The following is a 21,201-nucleotide window of genomic DNA, read 5'->3' as shown; positions in this document are numbered from 1 at the left end:
CAGTGATATTATGACTGCCCCCTATCATTGAACCCCTCAGATGCAGCGTTCATTGCGGCATCTAAGATCCATATTAAAGCATTTTAGTGGTTGCTAATTCATTTTATTTTTTATTGTATTTACCTCATCCATTTGATCGGGAAGAGGCTGCTGCAGCCACCTTGCTTGAAGATCCAGCGCAAAATCTTGCGCGGTGCATGAACTTCATGTCAGCATACGTCACCATGCACAATATTGCGCGTGGGATCTCTAAGCAAGATGGCTGCAGCTGCCTCTTTGCTTAAATGGATGAGGCAAGTACGATTTTTATTTTACTTTACCACCATTTCAGGGAAAAAATCTATTTATTACAACGACGCACAAAGAAAATTTGGCTTTGCAGTGAATCAAATATTTTGTGAACTTTGATTGGCTCAACACTAATTCTCACATAACGAAGGGGAAAGAAAACTGTCTCACACCAGGAACTCAGCTATTTCTATCTGCCTCTTTCACACTTGCGTTGTCCGGATCCGGCGTGTACTCCACTTGCCGGAATTATACGCCGGATCCGGAAAAACGCAAGTGTACTGAAAGCATTTGAAGACTGATCCGTCTTCAAAATGTTTTCAGTGTTACTATGGCAGCCAGGACGCTATTAAAGTCCTGGTTGCCATAGTAGGAGCGGGGAGCGGTATACTTACCATCCGCACGGCTCCCGGGGCGCTCCAGAAAGACGTCAGAGCGCCCCATGCGCATGGATCATGTGATCCATGCGATCACGTCATCCATGCGCTTGGGGCGCCCTGACGTCACTCTGGAGCACCCCGGGAGCCGCACGGACGGTAAGTATGCTGCTCCCCGCTCCCCACTACACTTTACCATGGCTGCCAGGACTTTAGCGTCCCGGCAGCCATGGTAACCATTGAGAAAAAGCTAAATGTCGCATCCGGCAATGCGCCGAAACGACGTTTAGCTTAAGGCCGGATCCGGATCAATGCCTTTCAATGGGCATTCATTCCGGATCCAGCCTTGCGGCAAGTGTTCCGAATTTTTGGCCGGAGCAAAAAGTGCAGCATGCTGCGCTATTTGCTGCGGCCCAAAAACGTTCCGTTCCGGAACGGAAGACATCCTGATGCATCCTGAAGGACGGACTGTCCATTCAGAATGCATTAGGATAATCCTGATCAGTATTCTTCCGGCATAGAGCCCCGACGACGGAACTCTATGCCGGAAGAAAAGAACGCAGATGTGAAAGAGCCCTAACTACGCTTCAACAGAGCTGAGCAAAGAAAATCTAATCTTTTGGCTGCTTCAGTGTCCTTGGTTGGGGTGCTAGTTGTCCTTATGGAGGGCTCAGAGTATGAATGAGGATTATCGTAAACCAGTCAATGCTCCTCTGGTATTCTCAGGAATATATATGAAAATGAGTTCATCTTACATCTGTTGGCATCAGATAGGCTTAGGAAAGATAATTTGCTCTATACACATACTATGCATACAAGGTGCTCTCCGTAATGAGAAAAAGTATCCCCCCCCCCCCCCCCCCTCAGACAACACATATATATAGCCCAGAAACGTACTTTTCTTCTTTCTCATTCGCCTGAAATGAGTCACAAAAATATTTGGGTTCATTCAAATCTTTTGGGGAAATTTAGGGCAAGTTTACAACTTATTACCATCATATATACAAATAAAAATGCATAAAAATCCAGGTGCAGGTTTTGAGCTTTTGAGGATTCTCTAGTTTCTAGTTCCATGACCTAAAATACCCCCCTATTGACTTATATATCCAATCTCCCCCCACCCCCCTTACTGGTTTATAGATCTTCATGAATGTTATGTCCTCTGAGAGTACCTATAAAACATATCCCTATCTTCACCCCTCTGGACCCTCTGACATGAGGATTGGAGCATTTCATGCTCTAATGCTCTCTCTTGCCCAGCAGTGTTCCCAGTGACTGGGCTCTGATAGGCGGGCTTTAGCACTGTCCTAGCTGTTTTACAGGCTAAGGCAGGGCTAAAGCCTGCCCACTAGTGTTGGTGACATCACCGGCTCACTGCTAGGCAGAAGCCTCCGCCTAGCAGTCCCTATGGAAACCCCGGAATGTCACAGGATCTCCTAAAAAAAGCCATTGCCCTGCGCGATTAAGGGCAGGACAAAGGGTAGCATCAAAGCATCAACTGCTCCAATACTCATATCAAAGGGGGGGGGGGGCGGCAGAGCGGTGAAGATAGGGCAATGTCAGGGTTCATCTCTGGCCACTGCCCAAGGCCTCCTTATGGCCACCAGCTGGTTACATAACTGTTGCAGATTGCAGCGCAAAAGGTTCTCTGCGCCGCAATCTGTGACTTTTCCACGCTCACGACAGCTCTAATAAAGGGTTTACATCTAACATGTCTGATTCTTCTTTCCCCTGACGTCTGCAATCAGGGGAAGAGTCTGGACACCACCAAACACATTATATGGCCATTCGATTCTGATAAAATCGGTGGGTTCAAACGCTCACTCATGGGTTCCTTTAATCAGAAGGCTAGAACTTTATATTCTAGACTTTCACAAAGCACCTTATTAGCCTGCTGGTGACTGAAAAATGTGTTTTTCCTGCTGACACAAAGGACTATTCCATTATTTACCACTTTAGGGCTCATGCACATGAATGTGTTCCGGCCGTGCCCGTATTGCGGCCCGCAAACAGGGGGTCCGCAATAAACAGGCACCGGCTGTGTGCACACCATATCACGGATGTGGACCCATTCACTTGAATGGGTCTGCAATCCAGAATATACGGAGTGGCGAATGGGGCTGAAGGCCATGGAAATAATATAGAGCGCTTCCATGGCATTTCAGTCCGTGCCTCCACCGACCTAAAAAAAAAAAAAATAGAACATGCTCTATTTTTTTGCGGTGCGGATGGATCGCGGACCCATTCAAGTTGAATAGGTCTGCATCCGTCAGCGCAGGCGACACACGTTCATGTGCATGAGCCCTTCTGATCCATGACCGAGATTGCCTTGGAAGTAATTACAATGAGAGACTATAACCACAAGAAGACCGCCAGCAGTTCCCAATGGCATCTGGTTGCAAATGTTCGTAGACAGTTTGTAAGGTTTTTAGCTATAAACCTCATTATTAATATGTGTGCCTGTGTACTAGGTGGCTTAGAGCGTCAATCACATTTCTCCTGATGAAGCATTAATATGAAACCTTCACAACCGCTCACTATTGAAAAAAAATCTGAAACCTGGCAATGCATTCCCAATACACTCCTACTGCCAAATACTATACGTCTCAGTATCTTGCAATGTGTTATGTACAGTATGCATATAAATAGCGAGGGAAAGACATTAAATCAGCTCCAGAAGAAAACATGTAGCTAGAAAATGAGAAACACACCAATCAGGGGTCACAAGAGCAGATTTTAGATGAAATGCAATCAGGGCTCAGCCAGCATCCATAAAATGAGGGACTGGAGTCCAAGTACATGGGACCATATGTGGAGATGCACATGGGGTCTTCACCTCTACAGCAGTGAAGGGCACTGTAGGCCCTCCGGGAAGCCAAGGGATGATATATGCAATGTACTTTGATCATTTCCATTGGGAAAACAAAGGTAGATTCAGTATGAATAATGTCATGTCGTAACTCAAGATCAGTGCATGGTAAATAAATCAACTTTTTTTTTTTTTTTTTTTAGTCGATGTGTATCAACTTTCTGGTATGTTATAGAGACATGTCAGAAGATCTGAGGGGATTCAGGAGTGGAGACATCTACTGATAACTAGAACAAAGGGGCTGCTCCACTAATTCCCAGAAAATCTTTGCTCTTTTGGAAGAATGATTGACAAGCAATGGCCTCTATGTTATATTATTTATTTTATGCATTTATATAGCGCTACTATATTCCGCAGCGCATTACAGTTATTAGCATCAAGCTGTCCCCAATGGGACTCACAATCTAAGTTCCCTAGAGGCTCTGCTCTCTCTGCAACTGCCGCACACCCCCTGCACTTAGATTTACAGAACCAGGCACATTGACGTTTACACCGCCTGGCCCTGTCAATCAAAATGGAGAGGGCGCAGCAGTTGCAGAGAGAGCCGAGACCTTAGGTGTAACAGTAACGCCCCCGTTGCTCCTAGAGGCTCATTTGCATATATTATAACAATTTTTCTCAGCATTGTGGGCACATATCAACATGGGACCAACACAGATGTCTTCAGCTGCCAAGTGCACATGTAACAGGTCAGCCGGTTTCATAGCTACAAATCTGCTGACAGATGGCCTAAACTTTCAGACTTGTAAAGGACAGCTGGTATGCTGTACTACAGGCACACGGTGCTGTACGGTACAGTCTAATACTAATAAAAAATGTATAATGAATTCTCTAAAATGCAAAAATAACTGTGGTTTCACACCATCTGATGTGGGACCATATTGAGCGCTGACCAATATAAAATAAATGAACAGGAATTCATTTAAACAGCCTTCACATAAAATAACTACCTCCTCGTTTATCGGCTGACTGTTGTCCTGTTCACACTGGCCAATGATTAGGAACTAGCATTTTTATGAACACGCTCTCATAAGGCTGTCTTCTTGGTAATAACTTTATGTTAAACAGGTTCTCGGAGCTTGATTATTAGCTAATCACAGTCTGCCACTGCAGGGACCCACAATTAGATGAAATTTGTGGAGGATCTCCGCAGAAAATGTTACATTTCTCTGCAGCGCCACCTCAGGGCCAAATTAAAGGTGTTGTTCAGAACTGAACCCGGAACATGCCCCCATTTTCACCCCTCTAGTTCCCCTGATATGAGCATTGGAGCATTTCATGGCTTTTTTATGTTTATGCTTTTACACTGCTAGGTGGAGGCTTCGGCCTAGCAGTGTTGCCGGTGAGGTCACCGACTCGGATGGGTGGGCTTTAGCGCAGCCTTACAGGCTAGGGCAGAGCTAAAGCCCGCCCATTAATGCAAGCCTCCCCTAAGCAGTCCCTATGGAGAGCCAGGTATGTCACTGAATCTCCTAAAAAAAATGCAAGCCTTCACCTGAAAACACACACCTGTGAGTGAGGATGTGGCTCGTATATGAAGAGCCTCCGCCCCTCCCACAAATGCAGGCTGACTAATCAGCCTTACCAACTTGTGGTCATGACTACGGCCAAGAGGTATCCGAAGAACCCTAGGGAAAAAAACAACAGGAACAACCTAACCCAGCTAGGCGTGTCTTAGCTGACCTGACTAAATGGCTTGTTGTGTGCCCTAAGCCATGATCGTGGGTAGGCCTATAAGTGGGTAAAAACCAAGCCAAGTAGGGTAGAAAAGGAATTTGAATGGCATGTACAAACTAATCCCCAAGCCAACTGCAAGGCATACGGGATCTAGGGCGAAAATTCGGGGTATGTGAGGCATGACCAGTAGGAAACCTACAACCCATCTTGTGGATGACAAGGCCAGAGACACGATGCTCAATATTGCGGATACTGCACCAAAGCGGAATGGAGGACCGAGAATACGTTGTGAAATGGATCATAAAAACAAACTGAAACTTGTAAAGTTTGGTTCTAGTGCGAGTACTGGCAATGCCCTAGCGTCAGGAGATCGTGGGACCAAAACCTAACTGCCTAGACTATGCAGGAATGAGGGCCAAAAAGAACCATGTAGATAGGAAGAGAATCCTTGAATAGTTACCCAGACAACAGCTATCCGCGCTTTGTTCTACTGTGCGCCCCTGAGAATTGTTTTTACACTTGAGACGTGAAGACCGACCTACTATCTGAATCTTCTACTGTGAGAAAATGCTGGACCTTGTCCAAAATCCGATTCAACGTGGTTGTAGGGAGACGGAGGTTAGTGCGGCAAGAAGCTATGAAGCCATAACATACAAGATTCTGTCTATGCCCTCCCATGAGTGAGGGAATGCAATGCAATGAAGCTACTGGCGAAAATGAATTCCTGGTCATGGTAAAAAGGCAAAGACTTTGCGCGGGGACCTGGTTGACAAGATATGATCGACTACAATCAGAGACTGAAATGCTAAAGCCTTCGACCTGTGGTGAAATGCTCAGATACTCATTTTGGGTGGCTGCCTGGGTGAAAACAGAGGTATGTCCAGGATCAGCTCTGAACCTGACAAGCCCTTTAAGTGTTACATGGTGTATGCAATGCATGAACATGCCGGGTTCCTCATACCATCCTGATAAACCAATACACAAGGACTACAGAGTTGGTTATTAAGAACCTCTAAAGACAGGACATGGTGGCCACTGCTACACCTCAGTACATTTGGGTTCCTACAAAGACATTTCTCTATTACCATTTGTGACACCACAAGTGACCCTGCGGTCCAAATCCATTAACTCTTCAATCTTGGACAGTGACAAATTCTTTGGCTAATCAATGGAAAGAAGATCCAGCGGTCATGGTCCATATCGGAACCAATGACAAAGTTAGAGGTAGGTGGAGAGTCCTTAAAAATGATTTCAGGGATTTAGGTCAAAAGCTTAGGGCAAGGACCTCAAAAGGTAGTATTTTCCGAAATACTACCTGTACCACGGGCCACATAAGAAAGGCAGCGGGAGATTAACAAGTGGTGTAGGAAAGAGGGGTTTGGGTTCCTGGAGAACTGGGCCGACTTCTCTATCGGCTATAGGCTCTATCGGAGGGATGGGCTGCACCTCAATGGGCAAGGGGAAGCTGTGTTGGGGAGAAAGATGGCTAGAAGGTTGGAGGAGTATTTAAACTAGGGACTGGGGGGGGAGGGAAATTATATTATAGGAGGGGAAGATGGTGCAGATAGAGACCGGGAGTAAGGTAGTGGGACTGGGGGAGGAATGGAAGGAGGGACTAGAACAGTTCAGAAGGAAAGATGTAGGGTAAAAAATATACATAAACCTCTCAAATGTATGTATACTAATGCCAGAAGCCTGACTAATAAAACTGGTGAACTGGAATTAGTGATGTGTGAGGAGCACTATGACATAGTGGGAATAACTGAGACATGGCTGGATGATATCGATGACTGGGCGGTTAATGTACAAGGTTACAGTCTGTTTAGAAAGGATCGTCAAAACCAGAGAGGGGGAGGGGTCTGCCTATGTAAAGTCCTGTCTAAAGCCCACAGTCCGAGAAGATATAAGTAAGGGACATGAACATGTGGAGTCACTGTGGGTAGAAATACATATAGCCAAAATAATAAATTACTAATAGGAGTTTATTATAAATCACCTAATATACCAGTCCAAAGAAAATCTACTACTAAACGAGATAGACGAGGCGGCAAATCATAATGAGGTGGTTATTATGGGCGACTTCAACTACCCAGATATAGACTGGGAAGCAAACTTGTATATCTCATAAAGGAAACAGGTTCTTGGCAATAACCGAAGACAATTACCTCTCCCAACTGGTTCAGGACCCGACTAGAGGGATGGCCATACTGGACTTAGTATTAACCAATAGGCCTGACAGAACAACAGACGTGCAGGTTGGGGACACCTGGGAAATAGTGACCATAAAGTAATTAACCTTCCAATTATCATTCAAAAGAGCGTTTGTACAGGGAGGAACAAAAATACCAAACTTTAAAAAAAGCTAAATTTAGCCAACTGAGAGAGGCCCAACTAACTGGTACAAAGTCCTCAAAAATAAAAATACAGCCACAAAATGGGATATCTTTAAAAGCATCCTAAAATCTCATTGTGAGAGGTACATACCGTATGGGAATAAAAGGTTAAGGAACAAAAAGAAACCAATGTGAATAAAATAAATAGAACTGTAAAGAAAGCAATAAATGACAAAAAGAAAGCATATAAATCACTAAAACAGGAAGGTAGCACGGAAGCACTGAAAAACTATAAGGAAAAAAATTGAACATGTAAAAAACAAATAAAAGCGGCCAAACTAGAGACCGAGAGATTAATTGCCAAAGAGAGTAAAACTAACCCTAAAATGTTCTTCAATTATATAAATGTTAAAAAGTATAAATCTGAAGGTGTCGGCCCTTTACAGAGTAATGAGGGGGGAGTCGCAGAGAGCGACGAGGAGAAAGCAAAGCTGTTAAATATTTTTTTCTCCAATGTATTCACTGAGGAAAATAAACTGTCAGATGAAATGCTGAAAGTAAAAATAAATTCCCCATTAAAAGTGTTCTGTCTGACCCAGGAAGAAGTACATCAGCGACTTAAAAAGATTAAAATAGACAAAATCGCCAGGACCGGATGGCATACACCCTCGTATCCTAAGGGAATTAAATTGTTTCTACCACCAGAAATACTGTTATTTGGCAATGCGCTAATGTCAGCACTACATAATATGTTTTTTACCTTTCTCCCTGCAGCCATTTTGGTAAAAAAAATTCACTTTTATAATATGCTAATGAGCCTCTAGATGCTATGTGGGCGTAAAATCAGCACCTAGAGGCTCCGTCCACTTACCCTTTATCCCGCCCAGGTCCTCTGTTCTGCGCGGCCCGCTCCTCTTGATTGATGGCATGGTCCGCCGCATCGCTGTCGAAATCCCGCACCTGCGCAGTTCACTTCTGTATTCGGCACAGGCGCAGTGAGTGAATGATGCGCTTCTGGTGCTGGATTCCTCACTGCCTGCGCCTACTACGTCACAGTGAGGAAGCCGTCATCAGGGGAGCGGCCTTCACTTCGCCGAATACAGAAGTGAACGGCGCAGGTGAAGGATTTCGGCAGCGATGCGGCAGACTGTACCATCAATCAAGAGCAGCGGGGCCGGCAGAACAGAGGACCTGGGCGGGATAAAGGGTGAGTGGACGGAGCCTCTAGGTGCTGATTTTATGCCCACATAGCACCTAGAGGCTCATTAGCATATTATAAAAGTGCTTTTTTTTGCAGGGAGGAATGTAAAAAACATACCGTTATGTAGTGCTGACAGCGCATCGCTAATGTCAGTCAGCTACATAACAGTATTTCTGGTGGTAGAAACCCTTTAAGTAATGTCATAGCCAGACCCTTATTTCTGATATTTGCGGTCTCTATACTGACAGGGAATGTCCCACAGGATTGGCGCATGGCAAATGTGGTGCCAATATTTAAAAAGGGTCCAAAAACAGAGCCTGGAAACTATAGGCCGGTAAGTTTAACATCTGTTGTGGGTAAACTGTTTGAAGGTTTTCTGAGAGATGCAATCTTAGAGCATCTCAACGGAAATAAGCAAATAACACCATATCAGCATGGCTTCATGAGGGATCGGTCATGCCAAACTAATTTAATCAGTTTCTATGAGGAGGTAAGTTCTAGACTTGACAGCGGCGAATCAATGGATGTCGTGTATCTGGACTTCTCCAAAGCATTTGACACTGTACCACATAAAGGGTTAGTATATAAAATGAGAATGCTCGGACTGGGAGAAAATGTCTGTATGTGGGTAAGTAACTGGCTCAGTGATAGAAAACAGAGGGTGGTTATTAACGGTACACACTCAGATTGGGTTACTGTCACTAGTGGGGGGCCTCAGGGGTCAGTATTGGGCCCTATTCTCTTCAATATATTTATTAATGATCTTGTAGAAGGCTTGCATAGTAAAGTATCAATTTTCGCAGATGACACTAAACTGTGTAAGGTAATTAACACTGAAGAGGACAGTATACTGCTACAGAGGGATCTGGATAGATTGGAGGCTTGGGCAGATAAGTGGCAGATGAGGTTTAAGGCCGAATGCACACGGCCGTTTTTCACAGCCGTGAGCGGTCCGTGGAACCGCGGCCTGGATTCCTGCTGAGAGCAGGAGCGCACGGCGTCATTGGTTGCTATGACGCCTTGCACTCCCTGCTGCCGCCGCAGTACAGTAAAAACGGCCGTGTGCATTTGGCCTAACACTGACCAATGTAAAGTTATGCACATGGGAAGGAATAATGCAAGTCACCCGTACATACTAAACGGCAAAACATTGGGTAACACTGACATGGAAAAGAATCTAGGAATTTTAATAAACAGCAAACTAAGCTGCAAAAACCAGTGTCAGGCAGCTGCTGCCAAGGCCAACAAGATAATGAGTTGCATCAGAAGGGGCATAGATGCCCGTGATGAGAACATAGTCCTACCACTTTACAAATCATTAGTCAGACCACACATGGAGTACTGTGTACAGTTCTGGGCTCCAGTGAACAAAGCAGACATAGCAGAGCTGGAGAGGGTCCAGAGGAGGGCAACTAAAGTAATAACTGGAATGGGGCAACTACAGTACCCTGAAAGATTTTCAAAATTAGGGTTATTCACTTTAGAAAAAAGACAACTGAGGGGAAATCTAATTACTATGTATAAATATATCAGGGGTCAGTACAGAGATCTCTCCCATTATGTATTTATCCCCAGGACTGTGACTGTGACGAGGGGACATCCTCTGCGTCTGGAGGAAAGAAGGTTTGTACACAAACATAGAAGAGGATTCTTTACGGTAAGAGCAGTGAGACTATGGAACTCTCTGCCTGAGGAGGTGGTGATGGTGAGTACAATAAAGGAATTCAAGAGGGGCCTGGATGTATTTCTGGAGGGTAATAATATTACAGGCTATAGCTACTAGAGAGGGGTCGTTGATCCAGGGATTTATTCTGATTGCCTGATTGGAGTCGGGAAGGAATTTTTTATTCCCCTAAAGTGAGGAAAATTGGCTTCTACCTCACAGTTTTTTTTTTTGCCTTCCTCTGGATCAACTTGCAGGATGACAGGCCGAACTGGATGGACGAATGTCTTTTTTCGGCCTTATGTACTATGTTACTATGATATGGGAGATCATCTATTAACTGAGCATTTCTAAATAGTTGGTTGGAAAATATATTTTCTCTTCTACAAAACCCTTTTATTGTGAAGTTATATTAAAAATGTAGCCTTTAGCCTCAGGACCTTAATAATGTGAAAGCAAGGGGTTCCAAAGCAGAACTTTACTTAAACTTCATTACATCTTTATATTCTTTTTATATAGACATTTCTATACCAAGCAACTATAACTAGGTGCGATACAAACAATAGGGCTAAAATATGCTAGTTTAAGACTATGGTGCGAGATTCAATAAGCAAATCAAAAATTGCACTTGGCTCATAGCTAGCTAACCTGGTGCACATAAAAAGCATTCCTGGGTCATGCTTTATGATCAAGCAAACAACATTGCTTTACACCCTATAGACAGAGGAACACCAGAGGAAAATGCAGCTCAAACCTAAGGCAGATCGGTTCAAAAGTTCCTTTCTGGACGGCGTACAGAAAAGTTATCGAGAACTCCATTGTGATGTTCCAAGTATCATTAAAACCATAGGAATCTAAACAACATATACAGCCAAGCACCATTAAACATGCAAACTGCAAAAGATATAAAGCACACCCGTCTCTCAAAGCTTTCATCAAAGACTCCGTACTCAATGCAGAGCCAAGACCGGGATCAACGAACGATTATGGGGCTGAAAGATCAGGAACTCCAAGCATTCTGGTGTGAAAGCCATGTCATCAGGAAGTGTGACCGTAACACGTCGCCTGTATCACACATAGCAAATTCCCAAATCTTATGTGAGAACATGACACATGAAGGCACTATGCTAGTAAGCGCATGATAAGGAGGCCTCCAGTCCTCCAAAGTAACTAGATTAACAGAGTTTAATTAGTGCTAAGTGACTTTGCAAGCAAAGAACTAAGCCACAGATGCTGCAGTCCTCTTGGTTCATTCTATGGCCTGTGCTGGTTCAGGTTGTCTAGTAACCACCGATATTTCCTTCCTGGGTGACAACAAAGGGGAGTACATACAAATTTCTGGGCTCCATAGCAAGAATCTAAATTGGGCCCCCATGGCCCATTTATAGCACATCCCAATACCCATTCCTCGCCCCCTCCCCTTGCTCCATGAACGGTGCTTGCTGCTGCAAGTTATATTGTATGCCATCAGGGCCGGACTGAGATTACAAAAAAGCTCTGGCACACAAAAGAGGTATAATAGATGCAGTGTGTACAGCTATACAGTATACCCAGCAGTGAACTGATATGTGAGGTACGAGGTATAATAAATGCAGTGTGTACTGGTATATAGTATATACAGCAGTGTTGTGATGTGTGAGGTACGCAGTATGATAGATGCAGTGTGTACAGATATATAGTATATACAGTAATAAACTGATATGTGAGGTACGAGGTATAATAGATGCAGTGTGTACAGATATATAGTATATACAGCAGTGTACTGATATGTGAGGTACGAGGTATAATAGATGCAGTGTGTACAGATATATAGTATATACAGCAGTGTACTGATATGTGAGGTACGAGGTGTAATAGATGCAGTGTGTACAGATATATAGTATATACAGCAGTGTACTGATATGTGAGGTACGAGGTATAATAGATGCAGTGTGTACAGATATATAGTATATACAGCAGTGTACTGATATGTAAGGTACGAGGTATAATAGATGCAGTGTGTACAGATATATAGTATATACAGCAGTGTACTGATATGTGAGGTATGAGGTATAATAGATGCAATGTGTACAGATATATAGTATATACAGCAGTGTTCTGATATGTGAGGTACGAGGTATAATAGATGCAGTGTGTACAGATATATAGTATATACAGCAGTGTTCTGATATGTGAGGTACGAGGTATAATAGATGCAGTGTGTACAGATATATAGTATATACAGCAGTGTATTGACAGGTACGAGATATAAATTACAGCTTGTACCTCACATATCAGTACACTGCTTTATATACTATATATATATATATACACACCATATCTATTATACCTCGTACCTCATATTAGTACACTGCTGTATATACTATATATCTGTACACACTGTATCTACTATACCGTTTACCTCACAGTTTAGTACACTGCTGTATATACCATATAGTGTATCTGTACACACTGCATCTATTATACCTCACATATCAGTACATTACTGGATATACTATATATCTGTACACACTACATTCATTATACCTCGTACCTCACATATCAGTACATTACTGGATATACTATATATCTGTACACACTGCATTCATTATACCTCGTACCTCACATATCAGTACATTACTGGATATACTATATATCTGTACACACTGCATTTATTATACCTCACATATCAGTATACTGCTGTATATACTATATACCAGTATACACTGCATCTATTATACCTCACATATCAGTACATTACTGGATATACTATATATCTGTACGCACTGCATCTATTATACCTCGTACCTCACATATCAGTATACTGCTGTATATACTATATATCTGGACACACTGCATTTATTATACCTTGTACTTCAAAGTGAAAGTTGTAGACATTTACTAGTAATTCCTGCTACATTATGAATGTGCTGTGTACTGAGGGAGACTGCAAAGTAGTATGAGACCTTAAAAGGGGTGTGCGCCTCTTACCCATTGGTGGCATATGGCTAGAATATCAAACCACAATCAGTTTTGTCTATGAGCGAATCTGTTTTTCACGTGGTTGAAGAAAAACGAAAGAATAAAGCCCAATTCACACGTCAGTGTTTGATCAGTGATTACCATCAGTGATTGTGAGCCAAAACCAGGATTGGAGCCTCCACAGACATAAGGTATAAGAAAAAGATCTGCTCCTGGTCTGTGTTTAGAGCTGCACCTAGTTTTGGCTCAAAATCACTGATGGAAATCACTGACCGAACACTGACGTGTGAATGAGGCATAACACTCAACATCTCCAAGCAACCATCAGGGGAAAAACGAATTGCATCCAGATGCCATTAATTTCTATGGAGCCCTGGCTGCAAAAAAACAGACACTATACAATATGAAGCGATTTTTCCTGAACGCAAAGATGATCAGTAAAAAAACAATGCCCATGTGCATATACCCATTGGATCGCATCTGGACAGAAATCTCGCTTGTGTGAAATTAGCCTAAGGATCTAGCGATAACACATACTATGCTTCGTGTCCCTGAACCAAGATGCGGGTCATCCTGATAACCACATACACATGAACTGCACTTGGCCGTCTGGTACAGGATGATTGCTCCACTCATTACAACTTTCCCTTATTAGCTGCTTCCTCATTTTTTGACTCCAGAAGATTGCATTACTGCGCGGTGAAGTAATCCTCTGCCCTATTCCCATTGGTATGGAACAGTGTTGCAAAAAACAAATAGTGAAATACTGAAGTAATATTCACAACCTCATACTATTCTGCACATCAGCCACAGCTAAAGCCGTCCAAGTTCACTACTGTCATAATGAGGTCTCCTCGAATGTCCCATCACTTGTGGAATGCAGAGATCAAGAGGAACAGAGAGAGTCTGGGAAGAAGATCTCTAATGCCTGAGGACACCAATGGTAGGATAAGCTAAGTGGAAGCTAATAATAATTAGGTACTTGCTTAACTAATAATTGATCACACAAGTAGCAATAGTGTTGTGGTAACATGAGGCATTTGCTGTGCATATCCATCAGCAGACACAGGTTCTAAATGTCCCAGCCTGTGTATTATTGTAATTTTCTTGCTACCAAGGATGCTGCCACAAAGTCAGGTTTTTTAACACCGTTTTTGAAGCCAAATCCAGGAGTGGATAATGCAGATCGCAGACATTTAACCTCTACGATGCTGTGGTCAAATCTGACTACGGTATCTGAAAGTTAAAAAACCCGGAAAACACTTGCTTCCTAGGCAGGAACAACCTACCTTTGCTGAGATTAGGGAAGTTGGTCCTTAGTAGTATTAGGCCAGAGCCTGTACAAGGCTTGTAGGCCTATTACTGGTAGATTCCTATGAAAGTCTGCAGGTGGAAGCACTCCATTGGAATATATTAAATTTCGTAATCTGTATAGAAATGGCTTGCATGTTTGGGCTGATTTTGGGGCTCAAAAAAAGTGGAACAAAAAGTTTAAAAAGTATATATATTATATTCACACACATATACACAATTTTCTTACAGTCTTATAGTCCGAATGCTAATGATTAGCATGCAGGAGTCACATGGATGTGAGGACAGGGCTGCGCTGGCTGTACTCGCCTTCCCTGGTTTTCTTCCCGTTATGCATTTTGTCTTGATCGCGCACAAGATCAGGATGTAGTGCACGTAGGCACTAGTGATGAGTGAAGCGAGCATCGGATGCTACATCCGAAGTCGATTCGTTCAAAACTTTGGATTATTACTGTACGGTGATCAGTCGCCGTACAGTATTAAAATGTAAGAGCTCGGATAAGCCAAAGTCAGTTATTCGCGAAGTCGCGAGAGACTTCATTGATTAACTTCAGTAGTTGATTTTTAAAATGGAAAACCACTTTAGAAGTCTTGGAACTGAACTCAGCTTTGGTTCCGAGGTACCAGTCAGAACCCAAGCCGACTTCAGCTCATGGGAGCCCATGCATTTCAATACTGTACAGAGACATGAAAAACAAACTCACAAAAATTGAAAAATCACCCGGTAATGAATACGTTAAGATCCACACCTGATTGGGTCTTTAATAATTGTATAAAAACACCTGAAGTGTGGCAGCAGCCTCAAGAGAATGTAATAGTCAATTGTGGAATTGTTAATTAAGCAAGTTTTACAGAATCTATACCTAAAAAGGGGGTCGTCAGAGATTGAGAAAAAATAGGGCACCGCTGAGGTCAGTGCCAGGCTGCAGCGGTCACGTGTGTTGACATGCCATCACCACTGAAGCATTGCAAACAAAGACTGGCAGGGGCACCTAAGCAGCAGCGCAGGAATAGTGCAGCATACGGGTAGGCTACCCGACACTGCTAGATTGGAATGTGTATTTCCCTTTAAGCCAGTCAGGCCGGTTACCGGCAATCCTTGTCACAGCCAGCAGAGGGAGCCCCCAGTTCAGTATAAATAGGCTAGGGCCTAGCTCAGGAAGGCAGAAGTTTCTAGACTCAGTGCTGAGAGGGTAGAGTAAGCCCTGTGACCGGATTCCAGATCCGAGGAGAAGGTTCCCCTCCTGAGTCCGTATTCGTAGAAGCAAGAAGGGCATAGTTAAACAGCCTGAAGACCCAGAATAAAACAGAAGGCGAGTCTAATCAGCAAGAGGTACTCAAGGTAACAGAGGAGGTACTTGATAAAGACAGATTCAAGGATACGCCAGAGCTAGGGCATCAGACCTTGGAGAATAAGTCACATGTTTCAGGATCAGTCAGGAATAGAGTGCAAGCCTCCTGTACTACAAGTCCTGTGTTTAACCCTCTGAAAATCACCTTGCTATTTCCGGCCTGTCTGTAACTTATGCAAACCCACTGTCTTCATATGCAAATCAACTGTCTTCAATGGAACTGCGTTTCCACCTATGTCCCTGCATGATTACTACTGAAAACCAGTAAAGTTCCAGTTTTGGTTGGCTATCACGTGGTTACTCCATTATTCCACATAACATTACACGGCGTGTCACCGTTCAATTGACACTGGCGTCACGAACATTTATGAACTGCCTGTTCCAGTCGCTGCTCAGATTGAAGACGACAGTGAATCCCAGGTTAGTGGGTTGCCCTGCACTACAAAGCCCAGCACATCTAAGACTACACTACTGACCCCCTGGGACACTGCAATAGCAGGATGTGAAGGATGTGTATCCAGGATGCTGCTGCCTTCACTAGCTCACATGCATCAGCACAGCTTAATTCCTGAGTTGGTTTCTCCTTCCACAGCCCATGAGGCATCTCTTCTAATGGCAGACACTGAGCGGAGCAGGAAGCACACAGCTCCATTCACAGTGTACTGGCCGTGCTGGGTTAGTGCAACTCGGCGCTCATTCACTTGAGTGGGTAATCCAATACAGCCACAACAGATTTCACAAGGAGCTGGCGGCTCCACCCACGCTCCCTTTTTTTTTAGGCTCGATGTGAAAGAGGAAAAGTCACAGATTGTGGCGCAAATAACCGTCACGCTGCAATCTGTGACAGATATGTGCAAGAAAACTGTGTATGCCCCCCAACGTGTCCAATTAAGATATTTCTGGGGCACCTTTTCATATAACTGTGGTTCTTCCTAGAAAGTTAGGAATAAACTGACAACAGGGTATTACCATTCTCCTTGTCACATGGGGGCGTCACCTCGTGGCCTTATATTTCATCACTGATTGGACCGGTACAGAGACATGGAGTTAGTGCTCGAAAATAAGGAACTTAGAAGGTTGAATTCTATGGAATATCTACTCTATGACCGATATGTGAATGGAGCCCAACACCGGTAGTAAACAATCATATGTTAAGAGGGCCACAATTTCTTTCTGAGTGCCTCCACTTGGGATGCATGGTGTATACATGGTTGTGCAATTGCAGTTGTGAGGGCAATTCCCCAATATTCAGCTGTAAATAGTAACATTATCAAAGGGCCTCGCTATCAATGCTACACACCTATATTTGGCTTCCCATGGCTTATCTGCTAACCTACAAGCAGGTTTTACAACAGAACTAGGGATGAGCTATGACTTTTTCACTGAGGTATGATCCCATAGACTGCTATTATGATGGAATTCAAAATGGAATGCCTCTAAAAGTTTCCCTTCTGCATTCTGTCATAAGAATTACGTTATTTACCAATATAACCATGTTATAACTGAAAATAATAAAGTGAAGTTTGGGTCCTCATTGACTTCAATGGGGGTTCGGGTTTCAAACCCAAACTTTGACCTGAAGTTTGTCTGAACCCGGTGAACCCAAAATTCCACGGTTCGCCCATTCCTAAACAGAACATAATCTGTAATCCATCATCTGGCCATAAAAAATGCTGTTCCCCAATTAATACTGTACATTACTGCAGCTTCTTATTTAAAGGGGTTGTGTCACTTCAGCAAATAGCCTTTATCATGTAGAGAAAGGGAATACCAGACACTTACTAATGTATTGTGATTGTCCATATTGCCTCCTTTGCTGGCTGGATTCAGTTTTACATCACATCATACACTGCTCGTTTCCAGGGGTTATGACCACCCTGCAATCCATCAACGGTGGTCGTGCCTGGACATTATAGGAAAAAGTGCTGGCCTCTATAGTGGGCTGGACAGTGGAAGTGTGCATAGACACGCATGCACAGCAAATCCCATCCCCTCGAGCAGTGTATAATGTGTTGGAAAAATGAATCAAGGCCAGCAAAGGAGGCAATATGGACAATCACAATAGATTAGTAAGTGCCTTGTATTAACTTTCTCTACATGATAAATGACATTTGATGAAGTGAGACGACCCCTTTAAAAATACAATTCTGTCATATAGCGCAGATAAAAACTATCTAAGGCCCCATTCACACCAAAGGAAATGCAAACGTACTGTATGTAACATTATTCCTATGTAAATACACATCTGTCACCGACTTCCTTTATAACTGGATATTATTTAGCCGTCTCTATTTTGACACAACACATTGAATAAATGTTGCAGCAAGTTACACCAGTGGAGATGAGATGCAATACCAGAGACAACCCACGCCCAAGGATGATGCTGTCTTTGGAGTTAAGCAGTCATGTTTTTCTAATCCTGGACAAACCCCTTTAAATGTCAAGCTAGAAATGGCTCCATCTGTATCTATTACCTATGGCAGAGTCAGACACAACGCCCCTTGCTTTTTGGGGTATGTTCTTTTGATATCTATAGACAGTCTTCCTGAAAAGATGTAAACAAATCTGATTGGCTCCCTAGGCTAATAGGAATGATCTTATTAAAAGCATTTCTCCTATCTGCACAGCTATACAACTAGGAGGCTTCTGGAGAGTAATACTGCCCTCAAGTGGATTGAATTAATACTGCAATCTTCCAAAACTGCTCCATGCATCCAACTGTCTCAACTTCCATTCGTCAGGCTCAATTGCAAATACTAGATTTCATTGGATGATTTATGGTCTTGATACCCAAGGTCTATATTGTCTACATTACCGGTCTGCACTGGTTATGCTGATATAAAGTATTTGCGCACAAGTACATTATGGTGTGAAAGGGAACAAAAATCAGAGTGCGTTTAGGTTGCCAGAAGTCGTCCATTTAGTTACCTTCAGACTTTCCAACTCTTCCTTGTGCTCCCTCTTCAGCTGTAAGATAGCAGACTGGTATTCTGTAAGTAAAAAGAGATAAATGACAGTGATACCCAAGCTCATCAGCGATACCCAAGCCCATCAGCGATACCCAAGCCCATCAGCGATACCCAAGCTCATCAGCGATACCCAAGCCCATCAGCGATACCCAAGCCCATCAGCGATACCCAAGCCCATCAGCGATACCCAAGCCCATCAGCGATACCCAAGCCCATCAGCGATACCCAAGCTCATCAGCTACTACTGGATTAAAAACTATTTGTTCTTGTGATGAAAATACAGAAATCTACACTTAAAAGGGTTTTCTGAGATTTAAATACCGATGACCTAAAGCGAGATATTTAACCTAGAGCATTAAGAAATATCAAGAACCAGGTTACTCTCACCTGGCCATTTCCCCCAAATGGTTATGCGAGGGAAACGGTAGTCTTGATGGTCAGGGTAACATCCTTATAGCCGTTAGCCGGAACCATTGAAGAAAGGGCGTTACTCACCCTCGGTTCACAATATGTTATACAGAAGCCTTCATAGGCCAGGGACCAAGCTGCAATAGGATCCAATGGATGGCGCTGTGCTTTGGAAGCACTGTTCACTGGAGCCTCTTTAGCAGGGTGCCAGGGAGCTGTACGTTTTATCATATATACAGTATATACACATGTAGACTATTGCACATCAAATTTTAAAGAGACAGTAATTTTAATTTATTTTTTTTATTTTTTTCACAAAACCTATCAAAAAGCTGCTATAGTTGACAGGTGTGTGAGAACCATATTGTGCAGCACCACCAGCAGCCTATATTTTTCCGCAGATGTTGCACAAGTGTGCGATTTATTTGCACATGAATTTTAGGACAAAAATGTGTGAGAATTAATCCAGCAACATATCATAGAGATTACGCGAATAAAGAAAACCTCATTCGAACACGCTTCACGGATAACCGGCATAATTCTGAAATCAGCATGTCTGTCAGGACGGCCTCAGATGGGGCAGCACCAGGGGCCTAACTACCATAGCGGCAGACCATGCGACTGCTATGGGGCCCAGGGCAAGAGGGGGCACAGTCTTAGTTGGGATTATCTCCTCTTCTACTGGAGGTGAAAACTGGTCAGGACTCTACCCTCTAAAGCAGGCATCCTCAACCTGCGGCCCTCCAGCTGTTGTAAAACTACAACTCCCAGCATGCCCTGCTGTAAGCAGATACCTGTAGGCTATTTGGGCATGCTGGGAGTTGTAGTTTTACAACAGCTGGAGGGCCGCAGTTAGAGCATCCCTGCTGTAAAGGAACAACTTTTAGCAAATGAAACAGTGGAAAAATGGCCCAAGGGTCATTGAATGGGGTTTAGGCAGAACCCTTCTGTCCTGTGAGGGGGGCCTGGTTTGATCCTTGTTATGGGGCCCTTAATTCTCTATGTACACCACTGGGCAGCACGTACCCGGTGGAGACAGATTCCCTATAAAGATCCTTGCTGTAAAGCATCCTAAACTACATGAGACAGTGTAGCTAAAATGTATTTATTCTAGAAGAATAGTAGCAAAATAACCAATTCCCACAAACCTAACCGCTAAACAAAGCTGGAAAAAGGTCAACAGCGGAATATATTCTGCAATGGATTGTGTGAGTATGATATAATAATAATAATATGTGCTGTCACTTCGGTTTATAAAAAGCACAGCTGTATACTATTACATGTTTCACTTTATTAAAAGGAGATAAAATAGTGAGATTTTTCTGAGCTTTCTGTCAAAAATCTCACAGAAGAATACACTGTACGGTAAGCCGCTCCCTATCCGGAAATGGCCGATTACAGAGAACAATAGATTGTCCGCTCTATGTGCTCTGCAGTTGTACACAGACCGGTGTCTATTCAAAAGGCATTAGTCAACAAGAGGGAAGGATTAGGAGATTTGTTTGCAGCAAATGCCCCGCAAATCCAGGGTGGAAAACAATGCAGAGGAAACCTTCAGTCCGGAGATTAGACGGCTGAAAGGCTGTGGGAAAAGTCTTGTTTCATGTGAAATCAAGAGAACGAGGATCAACGGAGAAAACGAAGGAGGCATCGGCACCGCGCCACATAGCGGTTCTATTGTAACCTCTCACTTTACCAATGTGATGTATCCTCTTCTGTCATGTCTAAAACCTAGCCCAGCAATTTCTTAAGGGCCGAGAATCCTAAAGATAATCGCTAAGAAGTGTTCCTA

At 43.3% G+C, this 21,201-nt stretch overlaps 1 protein-coding gene across 2 annotated transcripts in view; it reads right to left on the bottom strand.

The window, feature by feature from the left end:
* Nucleotides 1-21,201, bottom strand: part of FMN1 (formin 1) — a 222,414-nt gene that overhangs the window by 186,447 nt on the left and 14,766 nt on the right. For both annotated transcript variants that reach the window (XM_044271832.1, XM_044271831.1), the window contains exon 3: nt 18,961-19,022. In XM_044271832.1, the coding sequence (XP_044127767.1) occupies nt 18,961-19,022 (62 nt within the window). The remainder of the gene's footprint in view (nt 1-18,960; nt 19,023-21,201) is intronic.

This window comes from Bufo gargarizans, chromosome 11 (assembly GCF_014858855.1).
Source record: "Bufo gargarizans isolate SCDJY-AF-19 chromosome 11, ASM1485885v1, whole genome shotgun sequence".
Classification (NCBI taxonomy): domain Eukaryota; kingdom Metazoa; phylum Chordata; class Amphibia; order Anura; family Bufonidae; genus Bufo; species Bufo gargarizans.
Note: the sequence above shows the minus strand (reverse complement) of the source record. Positions and strands in the feature narration are given on the sequence as shown.